The sequence below is a fragment of the Penicillium riverlandense genome (assembly GCF_028828495.1).
Source record: "Penicillium riverlandense strain IBT 135883 chromosome Unknown utg000007l_segment0_segment0, whole genome shotgun sequence".
Taxonomy (NCBI): Eukaryota; Fungi; Ascomycota; class Eurotiomycetes; order Eurotiales; family Aspergillaceae; genus Penicillium; species Penicillium riverlandense.
In genome coordinates, this window is record NW_026643198.1 from 641,206 (window position 1) to 662,130 (window position 20,925).

The following is a 20,925-nucleotide window of genomic DNA, read 5'->3' on the forward strand; positions in this document are numbered from 1 at the left end:
CCGACTCTCCGAGAGCAGCAGCATCAAGAACGGGGAGTTAGGATATCTCAACCTGGAGTTTTTGAGTCGGCGATTCGAATACGTGGGATAGACGCAGATGGAACCAAAAACAAGGAAAAGCGACCGCAAGGCAGCTGACCGTTCACGCCATGGATGCACAAACTGCCGTCGAAGCAAGGTTAAATGCGACGAGCAAAAGCCAACTTGCACCCGGTGCTGGCAAAAGGACCTGCAGTGCTACAGTACTTTTCAACTGAAATGGGAATCGGATTTCCGTGATCGTGGGGTCGCCTTTGGCAGGTCCGGGCTCTGGACCAAAAACTCTCCCGAGGAGCGGCAAAGCCCAACAGTCTCTCCAGACTCAACTTCAACTTCCCCAAAAGAAGCCACATGGCTTGCGATCCCGCCGGTTCAACTTTGGACATTCGTAAATAATGACGTGTCTTCGATCCGGCGACTTTGTGACGAGGAACAAAATCAGGCCGAACCATATCTCCTGCCGGCTTTCAACGCCAAAATGGCCATTGGTGAACAAGGGCCTCGTGAGCCAATGTTATCATTTTCAAGACCACCGTCTCCTTCTAATCAATCCATGGAGATGAATGAGGTATTAATGCAGAACTTACGACCATCCCTCTCGCTATTTCCATTACTAGCCGAGCTGGAAAACCGAGAGCTGTTCGACTACTATATCAATCAAATCTGCCCTCGAACAACTCATAGTTCCCTGTCACAATCGCCATTTGCATCTGTCATTCTTCCCTACTGCGCATCAGCTTCCCCCACAGTGCTACGAGCAATCCAGGCTCTGGCTGCCTGCCATTGGTCTCAATACGACCCCCAATACAGCAACATCAGCCTGCGGTTAAAGTCTCGAGTTTTGAACGACTTCCAAAAGCGAATCAATCGTGACCCCTGGACTCTCGTTGCGGAAGATCCCGAAATCTTGGTTATCGTAATGTTCTTATGTCTCTTCGATATCGTGGATGACTGCGATCAACGGTGGATTGTCCATCTCCAAGGAGCGAAAGATATTAATCGACTCCGAAGGCGACATCAGAACTTGTTATCAGGGGCAAATGTCAGTACGCAGCGAGACCCCGTATCTTCTTTTGCGGAACTTTTCTTTGCTTTCCAAGATGTGATGGGCCGAACTGCTTGCGCAAAGGCAGACCTTTTCGGACCGAGCTATTGGCACGAGGACGATACAACAATAAATCTTTGGATGGGTTGCAGCCCGGCTCTTGTCTCGATATTATTCACTATCATGGACCTAAGTCGGTCACGACGGCTTATGGTTTCGGAGGCGGACCAGAGAACTTTCAGTCTGCGAGCCACCACGTTGAGTGATAGGCTCGATACTCTCAAACAAGAGCCCCCTACCGACGAAAAAGACCAGACTATTTACAGGATCGCCGAATTGAAGAGACTCACTTGTGTTGTCTATCTAAATTGCGCGTTATATGGTGGGCGACCATCACAACCCGTGATCGAGAGCTATGTTCAGAGGATATTGAAGGAGATTCTTGAATTACTAGCCTTGGAATCCGTCTGTCACGTCATCTGGCCTCTTTTCGTTGCCGCTGTCGAACTGGACCCGCTTGATTCGGAACTCTGGGCAGATCCAGGGACCGGCTCAGTGACAGACGGAAGAAGGCTTGTCTTGGAATTGCTTGCGAGGATGGCCAAGAGCAGTGTCTCGAGTGTGTCTCGAACCCGCGCTGTTATTGAGCAGGTTTGGAAATCCCGGGACTTCAGTTTGTCAAAGTCTTCCGAGCCGAAACGAGCTTCTATTTCAGATTTAAATGACTGGGAAAGATATGTTGTGCCAGTGAGTGATGCTTTGAGTTTAGTATGAATTCACCATTTATCGTTGGCGCTGAGTATTCTACACATCTTGTGATTTTGACCCTGAGATTGCCATTTTGCGGGAATCAATGGTTGGTTAGTTCTTCACCTGAATTCGACAATAAGGAAAGGCACCTCTTCATTATCATCTTCCCCTCAAAAACCCTCTTCCCCCGGAACTGTTCCCTTTCATTAATTAGAAACTCTTCGGTCCCAGCAATAATAGGCCACCTATGATGCTCTTTAGCCTAACTAGAACCTTCTCGGGGGGAGCAACAAAATGGGTAGGCCCAAGTCACGTGGGTCACACAATCGTCAATAATGGATGGTCAGCCGTTGCTCATAAGTCATGAGGAATTTCCAGGGGTCTATGATAATACAAAGGAGACACCAGAAAGCATGGAGACATAGCCGAAAGAGGAAATAATAACTGGGTTACGAGGTACGTGCTTGATTCTCTGGGAATGACATCATTACTTCCAGCACCAGAGATTTCCACAATATGTAGTTGAATCTTAATGGGTTTCGCCTTCTGCTGTTCGCAGCTGGCAGCTGGCATGAAAGAGGACATGACATGCATGTTTCAACTCTCGAGGCAAGGAAAATTCAACGGGAATCTCCGTCTTGGAGTCGAACCCTCATAGTCATCGCCATCACCTTTACAGTGTTGGCCACGATTTTCTTTGCCCTTCGACTTTACAGCCGAAAGAAGACCTCCTGGAAGCCAGCCATTGACGATGTCTTTTTGGGCATAGGGTTGCTTTTCTCGTACCTGCTGAGTGCTTGTGTTATAATTGGTACATTTTGACACCCCTGCCTCGAGCTACTGACTACTCGACATGCTTACTTTGATTTGATAAGCCGCATTTAACGGTGTAGGACATAATATTTGGGCGTTAGCCCGACAAACACAGGGACGAGTCTCACTTGTATGAGCTTATTTGTGGGATCTGATCACAGAGATGATATCACTAACCCGACACATTTTAGGTATTCTGGCTTGGACAAAAATTCTGGTGTCTAGCCCACGTCTTCGTGAAACTCTCTATAATCTTCCTGATCCGCCGTATATTATTCATCGTTGGATCTTGGCAAAAAATCACCACCGGGCTGATAGTTTTCACGGTGGCGTGGGGCGTTACAAACATCGTCGGCAACGCCTTGCAATGCTTCCCCCCTCGCTACTTCTGGCTGAGAACTATCGACGGACGATGCCCAGATGACCAAGAGGCTTTCGCAATTGTGATGGGGTCTCTGGCTCTCGCAGAGGACGTGGTTCTTTTGGTCATTCCTATCTCAGTCGTATGGCGGATGATGCTTGTGCGGAGTGAGAAGATTCGAATTACGATTTTATTCGGGTTTGGGGGGCTGTATGTTCTTCTCATTTCTGTCCGCGTCGTCAAGCCACATTATTAACCGATAATAGTGTGTGTATCTTTGGTATCCTCCGCGTTGTCGAATTGGTTAACTACCAGCTTGACAATTTAACTGGTAGGTCGTCGATAATATGGGGTATACGATTGCTGATAAATTAGATAGCTAGTGGCGCGTTGGAAGTTGTTTGGGCCGTTCTCGAGATCAACATGGGTATCGTATGTGTGAGCTTGGTGCTTATGCGGCCTCTAATGCGCTCATGGGTTGAATTCTTTGAACGCTTTTGGAGTCGGGGTAAACAGTTTCTGGGATCAAGTAGTTCAATTATAAATTGGAAATAAGCATTCGGGCAGTTTCACCGGCCGATAAGACGGTGCTCATTGATGCTTGTACTCCCAAAGAAGTACTAATGTAGCTCTCCATAGTAGAAGTGCGGCCTACTTCGGGACGATAGGCAGGCAAAACCGAAAACGGCGGGTGCGAAGATCATTGAACGAATTTGCCGTGGCAGAACTGATGTATATAATGCAAGCTTCAAGAGTAAATATTCGTTATGTAAGTCCGTTTTATTTTAGACCATGCGAATGGCTATTCCGGATGCGGAGAGAGCAACTAGCGCACATCCATGGAATGCACTTGTCATAGACACTCCGAGCACCAATTAGTATTTCATTAATATTTAAACAAATTCATTGAAGATTATACTGTTTCAGAACGAAAAGTATTCTTCAGATATTACAATGGACCTTCTACCTGATTCAACGCAATCCTTCCAGGATGCAGATCGCGGGTTTATAGATCGCCTTGATCCCTGCATCATTAAAGACAGCCAAGGCCGCATTGTCTGGGACAACGAATCTTACAATTTCTTAGCAGACACGACGCCTCCTGAGCCCGCAAACCCAAAATTATGGCGCCAGGCCCAACTTGTTGCGAAACAAGGCCTTTACCAAGTTGTCGACGGCATATACCAAATCCGAGGCTTCGATCTCGCAAATATGACTTTCATAGAGGGAGAAAAGGGGATAATTATCGTTGATTGCCTCACTTCTACCGAGTGTGCCAAGGCTGCGCTCGATCTCTACCGCAAAAATCGTGGGAATAGGCCCATAGTGGGTATGATCTACACCCATACACATGCTGATCATTTTGGGGGAGCGGAAGGAGCCGTATCCCAAAGTGAAGCTACCAAGATGCCGATAATTGCCCCTCAAGGTTTCCTTGAGCACGCCGTTAGCGAAAATATCTTTGCTGGTAACGCAATGGCTCGCAGAGCAGGATATATGTATGGGTATGAATTGACAAAGAGTCCCGATGGTCAGATCAGTTGTGGGCTAGGATCAACCCTCTCCTCCGGAACAGTCACGATTATCCCTCCAAACCTCGATATCACCCATACTGGACAAGTGGAAGTAATTGATGGAGTGGAACTATTCTTCCAGATCACGCCGGGAACCGAGGCGCCCGCTGAGATGAACATCTATGTCCCTCAATTCCGAACCCTATGTATGGCTGAAAATGCAACACAATGCCTGCATAATATCGCAACTCCTCGAGGTGCGGCTGTGCGTGATGCTCTTGCATGGTCCTCGTACTTGGATGAGTCGATTGTCCTATTTGCGGAGAAGACAGACACCGTCTTCGCATCACATCACTGGCCAACATGGGGTAATGAAAGGATACTGAATTATCTCACCGAGCAAAGGGATTTATATGCATATCTGCATGATCAGACTGTGCAGATGATGAATCAGGGTCTCACTGGTGTTGAAATTGCCGAGAATTTCTCGCTTCCTCCAAAACTCCAGGCTGCCTGGCATACACAAGGTTTCTACGGAACAGTTGTTCACAATGTCAAGGCAATATATCAGCGCTACATGACTTGGTTCGACGGAAACCCATCCCATCTGTGGGAGCACCCTCCCGTCCCATCTGCCAAACGTTACATTGCTTGCATGGGTGGTGCCAAAGAAGTTCTCAGGAAATCCGAGGGTTATATTAAGGAAGGTGACCTGCGTTTTGCTGCAACGCTACTAAATCACGTTGTTTTTGCGGATCCAGAATGCAAAGAAGGAAAAGAATTATTGGCTTCAACATATGAAAAGCTCGGATTCGGCGCTGAGAATGGCCCATGGCGCAACTTTTACTTGTCTGGTGCCAACGAGTTGCGCGGGCATAAGATGTCCAAGAATCTACTATCCGACCAGTCGGAAATGCTGAAGGCTCTATCTCTCCATCAGCTTTTTGCGTCCATTGCAGTGCGGTTGAATGGCCCTCAGGCTCAGGTGCACAACTTCGCAATTGATTTGTTCTTGACCGATCTTAATGAAGGATGTCGTCTCATCCTCAGCAATGGCGCTTTGATTCATCGGACTGGCTTGAAGCAAAACGAGAAGCATACTAGAGCGGCTGATTACTCGTGTTCGATGACACATCCTCAGTTGCTCATTTTCTTAACCACCGGAAAATGTGGAGAGGTTGAGGCTGAGACAGGAGATCGTTCTTGTTTGCAGAAGCTCTCGTCTTCCATCGTGACTTTTGAGGCAGATTTCAACATTGTTCTACCATGATAAGATTAAATCTGCCACGAGATTAAGAAAAGTCTGATTTACATACTGTTCTTTTGAGTCAATAAATTCGTATAGGCCCTTTCTGGTCGAAACGCGTCTTTCCTTGATTCTTTGGGGAGAATATATCTTCCTTGTCTATTTTCATCGTACGTGGTATGCGTGTCTTCTAGTAAGTGCTAATATGCTTATCATAAGATCATGTTTCCCTTTCTTCATGATATCTATATCTCTTGGCCTATGAAGCTGATAATAGCATGAGCCATTGTAGAGTTATCGAAACCCTTTTGATTTGAGATAACGTGTTATCAAGTTTTCGCTTCACACTATGGCCGGCTGACACTGTGGTGGGAAATGAACATGAAAACAGTGGACCAAATATAGCGATCCAGGGAGGTCCTCGAACGTTGGGTGAACGGCAATGCAAGGCCATGCATAGACCCTTCATGGTTCGGGACTGTCGACTCCAAAATAAACGTGAAAGCAGATGGCAATTCCTCGTTGCTCGGCACTATACTCGGGTTAAGACGAGTCGTCCTGGCTTCTCCCTTTCGTCCAAAACTTTCTATCATCCGAAACGGCTATATTTCAATTCTAAATTCTCTTCAATATCCTTTAGATTACATTCTTGAGCGGCTGCTCAGCCAAGAATCGCTGTAGGTTGTCCGCAATCAACTCCTCGCAACCTTCAGGCCTTCCACCAGCAGCATGGGGCGAGATTATCAGATTTGGCGTCTTCCACAGTCGACTGGATTCAGGAAGCGGCTCTGCCTTGAAAACGTCCAGGGCGGCACCGGCGATCTCGCCCTTTTCAAGAGCATTCGCCAGCGCATCCTCATCGACCGACGTTCCTCGTCCCACATTCACCACCCACGCGTGCTTGGGCAAGAGCTTGAGTCTTTCGGCATTCAGGGCGTTGTTTGTTGACTCCGCGCCTGGCAGGATCATAACCAGCGCATCTGTCTTCGGCAGAAGTTCCGACAGTTTGTCCTCCCCGAATACCTCCACACCATTGCGCACGCCAGGTCCGCGGGCCAGACCGGTGACATGGGCTCCGAGAGCGGTCAAATGCGGGGCAAGCTTCTTCGCGATGTTGCCGAATCCCCAGATGAGCACGCGGGCGTCACGCAGAGTTGTCAACTGGCCTGCGCGGGGAAAGGAGCCGCCCAGGTGGCCGGGCCATTTCGACTGGAGCTGGTAATCGCGCATCTCGTAGAAGTGGCGGCAGGCGTCGAGGAGCAGACCGAGAGCGTGCTCGGCGACGGGGCGATCGTGCAGACCGGAGCCGGTGGTGACGGTGATCCGCGAGGTATCGAACCCAGCCGAGAGGACATCATTGGGACCCGCGGCGAGGGATTGGATCCATCGGAGACTTTTCATGCGTCTGGCGGCATCCTGCAGGTTCTCGGAACTGTTGGACCAAGTGACGAGGATTTCGGCGTCGATGAGCTCCTCCGGAATGGGCTCTTTGACGTCGTAGGTGTGAAGAGTAACGGGAAAGCCCTTGAGGCTCGGGATGGGGAGCTTGACCGAGGTTGGGTAAAGGAGTTTCATGGTGGTTGTTGGAGTGTGGCTTCCTGCCTTGCCGAACCCCGCCCTTTTCTGTCAGGTCCAAGGCGAGCCCCCACGCCGGCTTATCGATAACCCCCACGATCGTATCATCCAATCAGTGTTTTCAATGCGTGGTTAGCTGGATGCTGGGACTGCCCCGCTTGGTTACGTGCGAGACACCCCTCCTGTGCCAACGCTATTAGCCCAGTCTACGACGGTTCTTTGTTCTAGCACAATCATGGCTGAGCAGCACGTTTCATTCAAGGTCGAGGATCTCTTCTCGGTAAAGGGCAGAGTGGTCGTGATCACGGGAGGCGGCTCCGGCATTGGAAAAGCGCTCGCGGAAGGATTCGCCGTCAATGGCGCCAAGGTATACATCTCCGGGCGGAGACAGGAGGTCCTGGAGACTGCGGCGAAACAGATTGGCGGTGATATACACATGTAAGCGTCCCCCTATCCTTGACTCGAGAATTGGCTGACTCCGGTGGAAACGCGTAGTATCCAAGGCGACGTGCAGACCAAGGAAGGCTGTTTGAAGATTGTGGACGCCGTCAAGGCTAAAGAGTCTCATATTGACACACTGGTCAATTGCGCCGGTGTGAGCAGTCCGTGGAGAGTGCCCACCAAGGATGTGAATAATCGTGAGTTTTGGGCATTGTCATGCATATCCACAAAAGAAACGGTAGGACTGACGGGGGGATAGCTGATGATGTGGAGAATCTCTTGATTAATGGCCTCGAGGAGTAAGTCTGTTGCGGCTATTCATGATCATAGTTGCTGATAGTGGATTAGGGAGGATTTTGATCGAAGTAATCAAAGTATGATATCTTTACTTCCCCAGAAATGTTGCCACTAACCCTGTCTCAGTTCATGTGAGCGGTGTCTACTTTTTGACAGTCAACTTCGTTCCCCTTCTTCGCAAAGCGGCAGACCCGAATGTCTGCGTGATTGCCTCTCTCGCAGCACTCGGAGCGCAGAGGTAAAATACTGCTTCCGAACACCGAGAACGGTCGCTAATATTTCATAACTAGGACCATGGGGTCATTGACGTATAGCGTCTCCAAAGCCGCGAGTAAGCTACCACTCCTATCTCTCATGAACTGTTGATCTCATCTATATCCTAGGCGTCCACCTCGCCAAACAACTCGCCGGCCGGTTGCATCCGTTAGCTACCCTCCACCTATCCCATCCAAAACCACCACCACTAATCCGGTCAACAGCATGAAGATCCGCGTTAATACTATCTGCCCCGGCATTTTTCCATCTGAGATGACTGGCGTTACAGCCGGCAAACACGAGTACAAAATCGGCCACAAGGCTGAGAAAGCTGCCTTGCGGTCCACTGCTGGACGCCCTGGTCGACCGGAGGAGATGGTTGGGCCGGTCCTGTTGTTGTCGAGTCCCGGGGGTGGGTACATGAATAGTGCGTTGTTGACGGTTGACGGTGGAAGGATGTTGGGGATCTCGATTAATGACGGTATTCGGATGCCGGAGGATACGTACACGTAGGTCTGCTCACGTCCCATTGCATGGTGTTGCTAATAGCTGCAGGGATGACGTTTTAGGTTGAGAATGGCGCCCACGAACTAGTTGTTCTCGCAAGATACATTGTCATTGCCTTCGGTATAGACGACGCTTATTGCTGATACCTTGTGAGATAACGGCAACATTTGTGCTGGCTTCGATCCAATGGATTCTTTCATTATTTGGTAAATACGGAGTAATTTCAACTGCTCCAAATATTTTGTCTTTCTTCACTTGTCTGATGGTTTGTGGAGGAAGCAAAAGCACTTCTATAAACACCATAACACCAACACTTATCCCCTCCCCCCACCCCCAATAGATAGTAGGCCTGTGAGTACTCATATAAAGGGATCCCAAAAGATAGACGTGAATGCCTTGACGTTACCATATACTCGTGTATGTGGGGTCTTTGTATCCCAACATGATTCATTGGTAGCCAACTGTGCTCGTGTGCTTTCTTTTGGACATTTCTCAGCTGGAAACATAATATGGACTATGTTTCGTATCGGAGTACGTAAAGCTAGCTAACGAAAGTGCAGCAGTCGCTCACCACCTCTAAGTAATCCAGTCACTGCAAGAACACTCAATACAGTCAATCCCATCGCCTTGTAGCTCACTTTGGCCTCTTGGCTCAACGACTCAACCTCTGCAGCATGACGGTGCGAGGACCCTGCCGTCCCATCGATTATCTCGTAGTCATTCCAATCAACCTTGGACAGCAGTTTTTGATATTCAACAACAGTGCCTGGCCAGTTGTTGGTCACAAGCCCTGCAGAAGTCTTAAACCAACTGTTACATCCGGGATGAGAAAAAGCGGTCTTGGATAATGCGTCCTGGAGCTCCTCGTTAAATGCTGCACCCTCTCGACACGAGGAAGCACCCGAATGGGTTTTCCCCGGCTGCGACCGTCGAGCACCATCTTCACCAATGTCGTAATGTATTGGGACTGAGCTTCAAGCATGAGGATAATTGAATTGTGGCCGAGGTTTGTGTTTGGACCGTATAGCATGCCGAAGTTAGGGAGATTTTCGACTGCGACTCCATACAATGCACGCGCGCCATCCTTCCAGTCTTCGGAAAGTGATCGTTGATCAAGTCCTGTCACTTTGATTGGGTGCATAAAGTCAACAGTTCGAAAGCCAGTGGCGAAGATGATCAAGTCACACTCTATCTCCTCTCCTTCGACCATGATTCCGTTGGACGTGAATTCTTTGAGTCTTCGGGTCTCCAACGACACATTCTCTTGACATAGAGCTGGGAGGTATTCATCAGTGAGGAGGATGCGCTTGCAGCCCATTGGATAGTCAGGCGTGAGCTTTTCGAGCAGATCCGGCCGGTCTACTAGCTGGGATTTGAGCATATCTCTGCTTAATTGTTGGAAATCCTTGGTCAACTGAGATTCTGGATCGACGAGGAAGGTATGGAACGATTCTCGCATGCTCATCAGGCTATCTCTGTGTCGTTGACGGATACCAGGGACGTATCGATAGATTTTTTTGAGATACTCGGGCGTAGCTTGGTCTCCTCGGGGTACAAGCCAGTTTGGAGACCTCTGGATGACGGTGAGATGTGAAGCCACTTTGGCCACTTCGGGGACAATTTGAACAGCTGTTGCGCCTAGAGAAATTGTTAATAGACATACGGTAAAGAGTGAGGGATTAACAAACCATTCCCAATGACTACAACCTTCTTTCCTCGAATATCATAGGTCCAGTCCCATCGCGCTGAGTGCATTGTTTTCTTCTGGAAATCTTTCAATCCTGGAATATCAGGATATTTCGGATAGTTGAGCTGACCAACACACGAGACCAGAAAGTCAGAGTTAATTGTATACTTGTCTGCAAATTCACTGTCCTTGCCACCAGTGACTTGGACTCTAGTAATCCATTTGCTTTGCTCGTCGCTCCAGCATGCCTCTTCAACAATACTGTTGAATCTGAGATGCTTGAAAAGTCCATACTTCTCCACAACACCCAAAAGATAGTCCTATATGCTGATTAAAATAAGAAAGAGAGACAATCAGAAGCACTAATCATACCAAGATTTCCTCTTGGCCCGCAAAGTCTCTAGACCAGTCAGGGTTTGGTGCAAAAGAGAGGCTGTATAGATGAGACATGACTAAATAAAACGTGTGAGTTGTCAATTTTCCAATTGCTGCTCAATTGAGATTTGATACTGACCATCACAGCGACACCCAGGGTATTTGTTATCCCGCCATGTTCCCCCAGGACCTCCACCCTTCTCGATAATTACAAAATTTCGGATGTTTTTCTTGATCAGGTCAATGGCTGTGCATATTCCTGCAATAATTCTTCTATTTTAGATTCGCTCAGATGTATGTAGGGGAGGAATTCGATATACCTGATATACCTCCACCAATGATCACAACACCTACTCTGGTGAAATTGTCATTTCGAAGGTCCCCTTGAACACAGGATTGTAGCGACATCGGTCCGCTAACTGATAGGAGCTGCCAAAGGGAAAAAGATGATATTGGTGGACTTCCAAAGTCGACTTAGGAAGCTGGAGAAGATTTCAATAGACTACAAAGTCTGGATCGGAGCGAGGGCACAGTGAAAAGAAGAAGCGCTGCGGCCGAGAACTAAATACTGATTGTTTGTTTGATTTTCTCCCGGCTAATGTTATGAATTTGTAAGTTTTTTCGTGCGATCAATGGGGCCCCATATCCATAATTCGGAATCTGGTCAACAACCCTGCTGATAAGCGCGTTCATTGATTCAAGGGTGATTTAAATGCCCCATGTGAAAACTGCATGCTCTGGAAATCGCCGCTACCGGCTACTGCATCTTCAATGCTATAGGTTACACGTTCCATACAATGTTTACGGTATTTCCCTCTATTTATTACATACTTTTGAACCCGAGCGAGTTTTTGGACTCTGACGGGGAAGGCGCGCTTATCGGCGACATGGCCTGTATCCGATTTAGATAGCGAACGGAATTCCTGGGATTACGCTCGCTAGGCGCTACAAGTTGTACAAAAAGGTTAAGGACTGGGAAAGAAAATTATTATAAGGATGACCCAAAAATTTCAACCTACGCAGATATTAATACCTCGCTTGCGCATGGCTAACTCCAGTCCGTTCAATCCATATACGCCAACATTATTTTCCTGGTCCTCCCAAACGAACTTCATTAACTCCACGCTCCTCTTCACACACCACATTGTCACAAAAAGTTCTTCATGAATCCCTGCAATAAAATCCCGATGCTCAGCACGACGCATGCAAGATCCAGCAACCAATACCGGCCACATCATTGTTGAAAAAACATTGGAATTTGCAGGGAGAGATGAGAGGAGTTGAACAAAGCGGTCCACGCAAGGATCGATTCGATCATAAAGTTCCGATGTTGGGGGTTCTGTGCCGTGAAAGGAGGTATAGAGGAAGATTAGTATCGCCTGTTGAAAGATCAGAGCTCCGGTCAGGTATTCGCAATTTCTCTCCATTTCAACGAGCGCATCAAAATCTCCGGTCGTGCACTCGGTGTATTGGTTTTTCGGCTTGAACCGCCACATGTATATCCGAGTCTCATAATTCTGAATTAAGGAATTCCATCGATCTGTATCTTTCTTGAGATCCACTTCTCTAGCAGAGTGAGCTATGGAAGGGATCAGCTCGAAGAGTTCGTGAGCGGAGCCAAACATGACCCCGTATATCCCATTATTTTGATTCAGTCGGTGAAGGGACGCAAGAAGTGGGTCAACAGGAATGTCTCGATTCACGGGGAAGTCGGTTCTCAAAGTTATGTTAGAGCTGATAGCCATGAAGGCATAATGCTCACTCAAAAAATCCACAACAGACGTATCTACTTGCGAGGCATGTTGCTCTTTCAGTGCGCATAAAATCTTTCTACTCGCTCGGAGATGGTAGAATAGCGCCCCTTGAGTATTCCCGATAATAACCTGGATAGCAAGTCAGAGTCCGGGATTCCCCATAGTATTAGAAGAACAGTAATGATTGCGATTAAGGATCGAGCGACAGAATCGAATCGTACCTCAAATAGACAGAGTAAAAGAGTGCCAGCCAAGAGACCAACCAGTTCAGAAGGTGTACTGGAGGCATATGACTGCAGCCCGTGTTTAATTCCTCGTAACGCAACCGCATAGTGGGACCGTGCGTCCAATTCGAGGTGAGGGTAACGATAGAAGAGGTGAGCCCCACTGATAGCAAGCATGCTTTCTAGGACCCTGTCATCGAAAAACGCGATGGGAATAATGTGGCTGAGAAAAGGATTTTCCGGGATGATGCGGCCTGGAATCTGAGATGCGGTCGAATGGATGTAGTGTTCGAAGAGCTGTGCATTGGGTCCTTCATATAGCCGTCTAGGAGCCTGAGGTATCGAGGAATAAAATCTCAATGTGGCTGGCCATGATGATGGCACCGGTGATGTCTCGGTAATACTCTCTTTCAATCGAGGATTACCATCGGGAGTCGAGGGTACAATGCTGTTTAATGATGCAGACGAAGATGCGAGTTGCTTTCGCCAGGCCTTTTTTGCGCCACCGGGGCCATCGGATGGGGATGGCCAAGTGCAGATCAATTTGTTTCGCTCACATCCGACACATGTAGGTTTACGTCCATCACATTTCTTCCTCCGTAGCCGGCAGATGAGACAACCGGAGGTGGTCTTGGCGGTACGTGCTCTTGAGCGTTGCGAAGTCATCGTATGATCGAGAATGAGGAAAGAGGAACTGCGGGTTGGTTGGGGTTCCTTTTATGTAAAGACGCGCTTATCAGTAATCGGTCTCGGGCAGTCCGAACCGGGAACTAATTTGGATCCGCTTTTCGCTCACTCGCCCGAAATCCCAGTTTAACAATTGCCGACGCGGGGGGTTGTGGGTGTTGGTAATGGTAGAGCTTTGTAACACACCACGTTCCCATACCATCGTTTGGCTTTTGGTTACGAGCTACTCCGCGGCCTAATCGCCACATAAATAAGTGCGGCTATGCGAGAGCGTGGAGTAATACTGTATTCCACTGGGTCTAGGTCTTAGACGCCAGTATTGAAATTCAAAAATCAGGAGATAGACTGGATTGACAGTTATAATAAGTGCATGACAGGATGGGTGAGTAATGATCAAGGCTCTGAATCCGGGGAAGGCGGGGCCCGCGAGCTGCATGTGACCTTGCTTCGCATGTAGATCCATGGATTGAGCCGACCCGCAAATTATTGATAACAGGAGGAGCGCGCTTATCCGAATGGCGCGGTGGGGCGGACTCTTCAAGTATTACTATCACAAATAACCCCTACAAATTGCAAACTACTAACTACGAACCCAGGTCTGCCGAGGAAGAAAATTTGACATTATTTCTTGCGCCATTACAATCCAGTGATCGTGGTATTTAAACTAGCCTTGCTCTCAATCAAGTCCCGGCGTGCACATTTTCCCATCATCACTTTTGGTCTCGATATCTTATACCACTCCCACGATGCCTCCGAACATGAACGGTATTAGCCTCATAAACCCAAGCTCCCTGCTTGATCCAACACAACACCTCTACTCTCATGTCAGCGTTATTGAGAACCCAGCTCGTCTGATCCGTGTAGCTGGTCAAGTTGGAATCGACAGGGAAGGAAAAACCCCCACATACTTTGAAGCTCAAACCCGGTTGGCCTTGTCAAATGCACACGAATGTCTGAAGGCAGCCGGGGCAACCATTCGCAACATCACCTACATGACCATTTATGTTGCCGATTACAATCCCGAGGTGCCGATTTGGGGTGCAATCCAAGAGTTTTTGACAGACAAAGATGGAATTCACCTGCCACCCGCCGCTTTGATTCCGGTCCCCATGCTTGGATCGCCCGAATGGAAGGTTGAGGTTATTGTTGAGGCAGCAACTTCGAAACACTAGTACATTCATGCTCATTCCTTTATACACCTTCTTGTACTGTGGCTGACTGAATCAGCCAGGCTCTCCTATAAAATGTCCCAGCGTTTAGATGGGAGAAATATTCAGATATGAAACATCAACAATCTGGGCAGTTGCTATAAATGAAGGTCGGGCATTAGTATTCTAGGAGGGCAGATAAAGGGATCGCAGGATGAGGTGGCCGCAATGAATTCATCATTCCGTGTCGAATGTATTTACGCTTGCAACGAATCGCGACTGATTTATGACTTCCGATGGGATACATTTGCAAGAATAGCAAGGGCACCATGATGTATATAAAAAAAGGGGACTTCCGCATCTGCCAAGGAATGGATAAAGGGAGTATCTTGAGGTGTATGTTTTTAACAGTGATAAATCTTGTAAATACGACGTGTGATACGTATTTCGGCTTTCATCCCTTAGATATTGCGTTTAAGTTAGGTCTCACGAAATTTGGTTAGCCGATCTGATAAACATCGAATGACTCTGTCTACAACATGGGGCTGCTGCGGGTTTGCTTTTGCAGGCTGATCTAGACTGAATTGGTGCTCTAATAGACGCGCTTATCGCTATCTTATCACAATATTATAAGCATGGTAGCGGTGTTCTGCTAAGTAGGCCGATCCTTGTGTGTGGGGAAGTTCTGGGACCGAGCTGGTTGAAAATCTTCGGATACTCCAAACTCACTTCCGCCTCCGCGCTCGTCTTCCTCGGTAAAAGATTCGTAAAACATGATCTAAAACTAGTAATGTCGTCCCGGGATTACCCAGAAATTTCACAGTCGTACCTGATTACTTATATGTATCGCAGTCAATAGTCATTGGTGGAGTCAAAGAACAATCTATATGATTCCATCATCCTATTCAGATTGAATTATTCTCCCAATCATTTGTTATTAGTACGCATCTCTTGGTGTCCGGCCTTTACATCCAGAGGTTCATTGCTTTTAACCCTATCGTCGTGCTGAGAACTGAGGGTTTGAGATACAAAACAATAGATGTAGAATCAAAGAATCGTTACATTGAACTGGTTGCTCACCGTCAGTGACGTCGAAACCTAGATACGTTAGGTTACCTGGCCTTTCATCGATTACAAATACCTACGTCTCTGGGTTCCCAGTATTTTTCTATTTGAGGACTAACTTCACACTAGAGTCATATATCGAAATGGAAGCTCATCCTTTCAACCGAATGCATTGTTTCCGTGGCTCCGATTCCATAGAAGTTTAAATTTACCGATCCTACTGCCGATGTCAAATACCAGTGCCCTTACCGAGGCTGATAAATACGAGCATTGGCGATGGGGCGTAGTCTAAAGAAGAAACGGGGTTAATCGAAGAAGCCAGCTGACTGCACACCCTGCCCAAAACTTCGCCCACAATGGATCTCGGCGCTCTTCGTTTTGGGAATGTTATCAATGGTGAAATTCACCACGCCAACCAAGCAACACAATCCAAGGATCCAAGGACAATGGAGCCGCTTTGGACCGTTCCAATCGGAAGCCAAGAGGATCTAGATGATGCAGTTTGCGCTGCGCAGTCAGCCTTCAAAAATTGGTCGAAAACAAACATAGAGGAACGTCAGGCTGTCCTAAGAAGAATGGCCGCTGCACTAAAAGAGCAAAACCAATTTATGGCCAGCATCATCATGAAAGAAACCGGAAAGTCGGTGAGCTCAATAACTCCAGAATCTTGTAAAATTGAAGTCCTAGTTAACTCCATCTAGGCTTTGCTTAGTGATTTTGAGGTCGACAGTTCTGTCGCCTTCCTCGAATTTAATGGTAAGTTCAGCGCTCCTTTGTCTGGAGCTAATGGCTGATAAAAAACAGCAAGTCAGAGCTTGCCAGAAGAGGTTGTCTTTGAGGACGCAAATTTGAAGATCGTCGCTACCCACACTCCAATTGGGGTTGTTGGTGCAATCTGTCCCTGGAATTTTCCTCTCATTCTGTCGACCGCCAAAATAGCCGCGTCGCTGCTAATGGGAAACTGTATTATTGTCAAACCCTCTCCGTTTACTCCATACAGTGTTTTGAAGTTTGCTGAAATTACCGTGGGAATTGTTCCCCCTGGTGTTTTTCAGGCACTAAACGGCGGTAATGAACTTGGAGCGCACATGTCATTGCACCCGAATATACAGAAGATCACCTTCACCGGATCCACCAGCACGGGCAAGAAAATCATGGAGTCTGCTAGCAAAACTCTGAAGAGTCTTACCCTTGAGCTTGGCGGTAATGATGCTACGATCATCCTACCTGATGTCGACCTGGATAGCGTCGTACCCCAAGTAACGACCGGATGTTTTTTCAATGCGGGTCAAATGTGCGTTGCAACAAAACGCATATATGTGCATGAAGACATTTTCGAAGCCTTCATGGAACGCTTTGTTGCTGATGTTATAAAATTCAGCATTGATGCTCTGGCAGATGCACCTTCCGTATTTGTACCTCTCCAAAACGAGCTGCAATACTCCGTTGTTAGCAACATTATCGAGGACTGTTGGCTCAAAAATTACAAGATTGCTACTGGTGGAGGTATTCCAAGGCGGCCAGGGCTTTTTCTCGAGCCGACCATTGTTGATAGACCCCCGGATGATTCCCGGCTAGTGACCGAGGAGCAGTTCGGTAACTATTTATTCTCTGAATCAGCCCCTTTTCTTTTGCTTACAACGTCTCAATTCACTAGGACCGATTATTCCTGTTCTATCTTGGAAGACAGAGACGGAGGTTATTCAAAGAGCCAACAGCACATCAACGGGCTTGGGGGCTTGTGTTTGGGCAAAAAATGTCAAAGATGCCGAGCGAATCGGACGCAACCTCGACGTTGGAAGTTTGTGGATAAACAGTTTCGAGAAACCGCATCCAGCCGGATACTTTTCTGGCCGTAAGGAAAGCGGGTTTGGTGGTGAATGGGGCAAGCAAGGACTTTTGTCATATTGCAATACGCAAACAGTTCATATCTCAAAATTTTAAAGCTGTCAATGGGGCAAAAGGATGGGAGGAAATTGAAGCGGATGCAGTGTAGACTGCTCGTGCTTACCTTTATATATTTACCTTAGTCGAAGTTTCAAGTTGTGATTGATTTTAAATACAATTGCTTATTTATGCCCTAGGTAAACCGAAACTAATGGTTGTCTCACCTCATAAGGGGTGTTTTCTTGAGATAAAGGTACGGTCTTGCTTTCCTTTCTCCATCAGCTAGGTATGTAATACAGTGCATTCCCCAGCTAGGTCTGTGGTATATAGAACTCGGTAATTCATCCACCTGCAGTTAACTATTCGTTTTGGATAAGTCAATACGAGAAGGAGACGGATAAAGGATACCGTGCTACACCACTATTATTCTCTGTGAGAGAAGCAGAGCATTTTGCCAAAAATGGCCAATGATCAAGAGCCTTTAATTCTTTGAGGAAAACAGAACTATCGATAATTAGTGGTCTCTTTATTGTTTTCTCCGTCCACTAGAGTCCACGGTCTGTCTGCAGTCCGACAAATGACTATATCCGCTTTGCATCATATAACCATGCGTTACAGAAATGCTCTCTGCAATCGTGCTGCTTAGGATTCCTTCCGTTGGACCATTCAGAAGATTTGGACGTGAAAGTTCACGTGGCAATCAGAGCTCGCCCTTTTACACTTCCGTCTTCCTTCTGTCAACTGACTACTAGATAATCGGTACAGTTTTGTATGTAGACTAAAAGTGAATCAATTGTCAAAATGGGCTCCTTTTGGTCCAGCTTATCTACTGAGGTAGATGAGTATAGCTCCAGTACTACAGCTTAGGCGCTAGCTTCGTGTTCTTCACTAATGGGATCACTTCAGCTGCAGCTCTCTCGCCGGATTCGAGGGCACCCTCCATGTAACCTCGCCATACAGATGCCATCTCTGTACCCGCAAAATGGACGTGGATAAATGACTCCTTCAGGACGGGAAGCAAGGTGTTGTAACTTCCCGCTCCTAGCGCAGGATACTGAACGACCTCAATTCCCAGTGTTCTGCCCCAGAGTTGTTCATTGTATTCGAGCACATCGTAGATCAAGTGATTGTATTCCGCACCAACCATCTCGGACAAATGATCGAGCAGAGCTTTTTCACGTTGCAGGCGGGTAAGTTTCTCCCACGACTCCCCTTGACTAGCAACAGAGAAAAGAGCAAGCGAATACTGTTGCGTGCTATCGTCGGAGATATCCCAACTGAAACTGATAGGTCCATTAACGGAGAAAAACTTGCCGGCAAGCCCTAGTTCCCTCCACCAGGGCTTTTTGTAAGTCAATATGATCTTGTTATAAGAGCAGCCCTTCGCTTGGCACGCCAGCTCCCGTTTTGCCCGAGGCAGTGGAGGTGAAAATTCTATGTTGGTATATTGATTCGATGGGATGGCAAGGATGACTTTCGAACAATTGATGGTCCGTCCGTCTGCAACAGTCACTATGCAACCCTGCTTGGTCTGGTGAATACCAGAGACCGGGCTGCTGACAAAAACCGAATCCTGAAGCAGAGATCGCTGCATGGCAGTGATGATAGAGGACGTGCCTGTGACTGGTTAGCAAAATTATTTTTCCAAGATTGTCATTTTGAGGACCTACCTGTCTTGACCTTAAGGTGCTGTGCCCCTCCATATACGTCCGACAGAACGTCTTCGGGTCCATTCCCACACGATGCCATCATCTCCAGATAGAAGTACAGTCCGACTTGACTTGCCTTAGCGCCTATCATCCCAGCGCAGTGCGAAGAGATCAAGTTCTGGCTAAAATTTCCTGCACCTAACCTGTCAAGCCATTCGGCCACGCTCGTGTCTTCGAATGATAATGGCTGAGCAGATGTCCTCGGCCGACCGGGAGTTTCGGGGTTGAGTTTGGCTCCCTCGCTAACAACCAAGCCAAGAATCCTTTCCAGATCCTCGATGTCTTTGGCGCCAATAGTCTGTTCTCCATACCACTTAGTCGGTGCTCGCACGAAAGCAGGAAAGAATGGGCGTATCTGACAGACCTTTGGTAGTATCCCGTGCTTGTTTTTATGGATATTTCCGGGTCCCTCGTAGAGAACCTCATCACCAGAAACGTATTGTTCCTTAGATTCTAGCCCATAATTTTGAACCATGGCCGCCACGCGCTTTTGGGTTGTGGTGTTAAACCAAGTACAGCCCATCTCGACCAATCCAGGGCCGGACTTGAGAGGCTTCGTAAAACTTTTTCCACCAACACGATCATTTGCCTCAACAACAATGTATCGCAAGTCGGACTTTTGGAGGTCCAACGCAGCCTGGAGACCACTAAATCCCCCACCCACAATAACAACATCCACTTGGCATGGCCAAAAGGGCCGGTTCGTAACGGACATTTTTTGTCGATTGTAAAAGACGCAGCTGTGGAAAATTCAGGCTGAAATACAGAGCAGTGAACTACGAGAGCCAGGTCTCTTTATAGCTTGCTGGTACTGGAAGCATTGACCTCGGCAACCGGCTTCATGGATAAAGGATTAAGGTATGATCAGAACAGACGCGCTTATCTCATGTGGGAAGTGGGTTTGTTCAACCAGTTTCGGTGCTAAGGAAGCATGGAAAGATAAGAACAGACGCGCTTATCTGGGAGGAAGTTCTATGACGTGGAGTAAAGCTTCCGTCAGCCGTAGGGAGCTTTTGAAATTACGGTAATCGCCAGACACATTCCAAGCTGAGACTAGAATTACTCCGCGTGACTACGTTCAAACGGAATCCTATTTCTGGGACTCGCGTATAATTCAACCCAGTAATCTTCGATGTAGGCCCCTTCATCCGTATATCTCACTTGTGCGCACGCGCCGAGGGGAAATTAGGGCGGGGAAATTCCCCGGCAGCCTATATCCGCAGTCCATGGCTTTCGTTCACAGGGTGGAAAGTCTGTTACTGGGGTTTTGGGAAAGTATAAATCAGGTCAAAGGCAACAGGTCGAAAATAAAAGCCCAAGGATTCCCCTTCGTAGAAAGTTTGAAACACCCAGCTTGCATTGTTCCCAGTTCTCGGGCTCGACCTTCCCCAACACTCAAACTGTTGGTCAACTATTTTCACAAGTCTATTACAGTTACCCTGGTCGGATTATCCCAGCCCAGCTTGGTTGGATCTATACTGGTTCAACAAAGTCCGTAGAGCATACCCAGGCCAAAAGGTAAGAGATAATATCCGCTTCGAAATTC

General features: G+C 47.6%; 9 protein-coding genes across 9 annotated transcripts; 6 read left to right on the forward strand and 3 right to left on the reverse strand.

The window, feature by feature from the left end:
* Positions 1 to 97: 97 nt before the first annotated feature.
* N7474_007835 (Zn(II)2Cys6 transcription factor) lies at positions 98 to 1,858 on the forward strand (the record flags this gene model as incomplete). The annotated part of the gene is made up of 1 exon (XM_057199245.1): positions 98 to 1,858. One exon carries the CDS (start codon positions 98 to 100, stop codon positions 1,856 to 1,858), a length of 1,761 nt encoding a protein of 586 aa, XP_057049946.1.
* A 564-nt stretch (positions 1,859 to 2,422) lies between these two features.
* N7474_007836 (uncharacterized protein) lies at positions 2,423 to 3,264 on the forward strand (the record flags this gene model as incomplete). Its single annotated transcript, XM_057199246.1, has 2 exons — positions 2,423 to 2,635; positions 2,839 to 3,264. The coding sequence occupies 2 exons, from the start codon at positions 2,423 to 2,425 to the stop codon at positions 3,262 to 3,264; spliced, it is 639 nt and encodes a 212-aa protein (XP_057049947.1).
* A 698-nt stretch (positions 3,265 to 3,962) lies between these two features.
* On the forward strand, positions 3,963 to 5,792 carry N7474_007837 (alkyl/aryl-sulfatase; the record flags this gene model as incomplete). Its single annotated transcript, XM_057199247.1, has 1 exon — positions 3,963 to 5,792. The coding sequence occupies one exon, from the start codon at positions 3,963 to 3,965 to the stop codon at positions 5,790 to 5,792; it is 1,830 nt and encodes a 609-aa protein (XP_057049948.1).
* A 612-nt stretch (positions 5,793 to 6,404) lies between these two features.
* On the reverse strand, positions 6,405 to 7,343 carry N7474_007838 (phosphoglycerate dehydrogenase; the record flags this gene model as incomplete). The annotated part of the gene is made up of 1 exon (XM_057199248.1): positions 6,405 to 7,343. The coding sequence occupies one exon, from the start codon at positions 7,341 to 7,343 to the stop codon at positions 6,405 to 6,407; it is 939 nt and encodes a 312-aa protein (XP_057049949.1).
* A 235-nt stretch (positions 7,344 to 7,578) lies between these two features.
* Positions 7,579 to 8,849, forward strand: N7474_007839 (SDR family NAD(P)-dependent oxidoreductase; the record flags this gene model as incomplete). Its single annotated transcript, XM_057199249.1, has 4 exons — positions 7,579 to 7,781; positions 7,839 to 8,022; positions 8,238 to 8,278; positions 8,465 to 8,849. The coding sequence occupies 4 exons, from the start codon at positions 7,579 to 7,581 to the stop codon at positions 8,847 to 8,849; spliced, it is 813 nt and encodes a 270-aa protein (XP_057049950.1).
* Positions 8,850 to 9,388: 539 nt separating this feature from the next.
* On the reverse strand, positions 9,389 to 13,549 carry N7474_007840 (uncharacterized protein; the record flags this gene model as incomplete). Its single annotated transcript, XM_057199250.1, has 8 exons — positions 9,389 to 9,643; positions 9,724 to 10,481; positions 10,532 to 10,850; positions 10,903 to 10,982; positions 11,045 to 11,152; positions 11,737 to 11,797; positions 11,925 to 12,788; positions 12,881 to 13,549. The coding sequence occupies 8 exons, from the start codon at positions 13,547 to 13,549 to the stop codon at positions 9,389 to 9,391; spliced, it is 3,114 nt and encodes a 1,037-aa protein (XP_057049951.1).
* A 767-nt stretch (positions 13,550 to 14,316) lies between these two features.
* On the forward strand, positions 14,317 to 14,742 carry N7474_007841 (RidA family protein; the record flags this gene model as incomplete). The annotated part of the gene is made up of 1 exon (XM_057199251.1): positions 14,317 to 14,742. One exon carries the CDS (start codon positions 14,317 to 14,319, stop codon positions 14,740 to 14,742), a length of 426 nt encoding a protein of 141 aa, XP_057049952.1.
* A 1,397-nt stretch (positions 14,743 to 16,139) lies between these two features.
* Positions 16,140 to 17,727, forward strand: N7474_007842 (aldehyde dehydrogenase family protein; the record flags this gene model as incomplete). The annotated part of the gene is made up of 4 exons (XM_057199252.1): positions 16,140 to 16,427; positions 16,485 to 16,539; positions 16,588 to 17,379; positions 17,441 to 17,727. The coding sequence occupies 4 exons, from the start codon at positions 16,140 to 16,142 to the stop codon at positions 17,725 to 17,727; spliced, it is 1,422 nt and encodes a 473-aa protein (XP_057049953.1).
* Positions 17,728 to 18,526: 799 nt separating this feature from the next.
* Positions 18,527 to 20,094, reverse strand: N7474_007843 (flavin monoamine oxidase family protein; the record flags this gene model as incomplete). Its single annotated transcript, XM_057199253.1, has 2 exons — positions 18,527 to 19,287; positions 19,341 to 20,094. The coding sequence occupies 2 exons, from the start codon at positions 20,092 to 20,094 to the stop codon at positions 18,527 to 18,529; spliced, it is 1,515 nt and encodes a 504-aa protein (XP_057049954.1).
* Between the last annotated feature and the right edge of the window lie 831 nt (positions 20,095 to 20,925).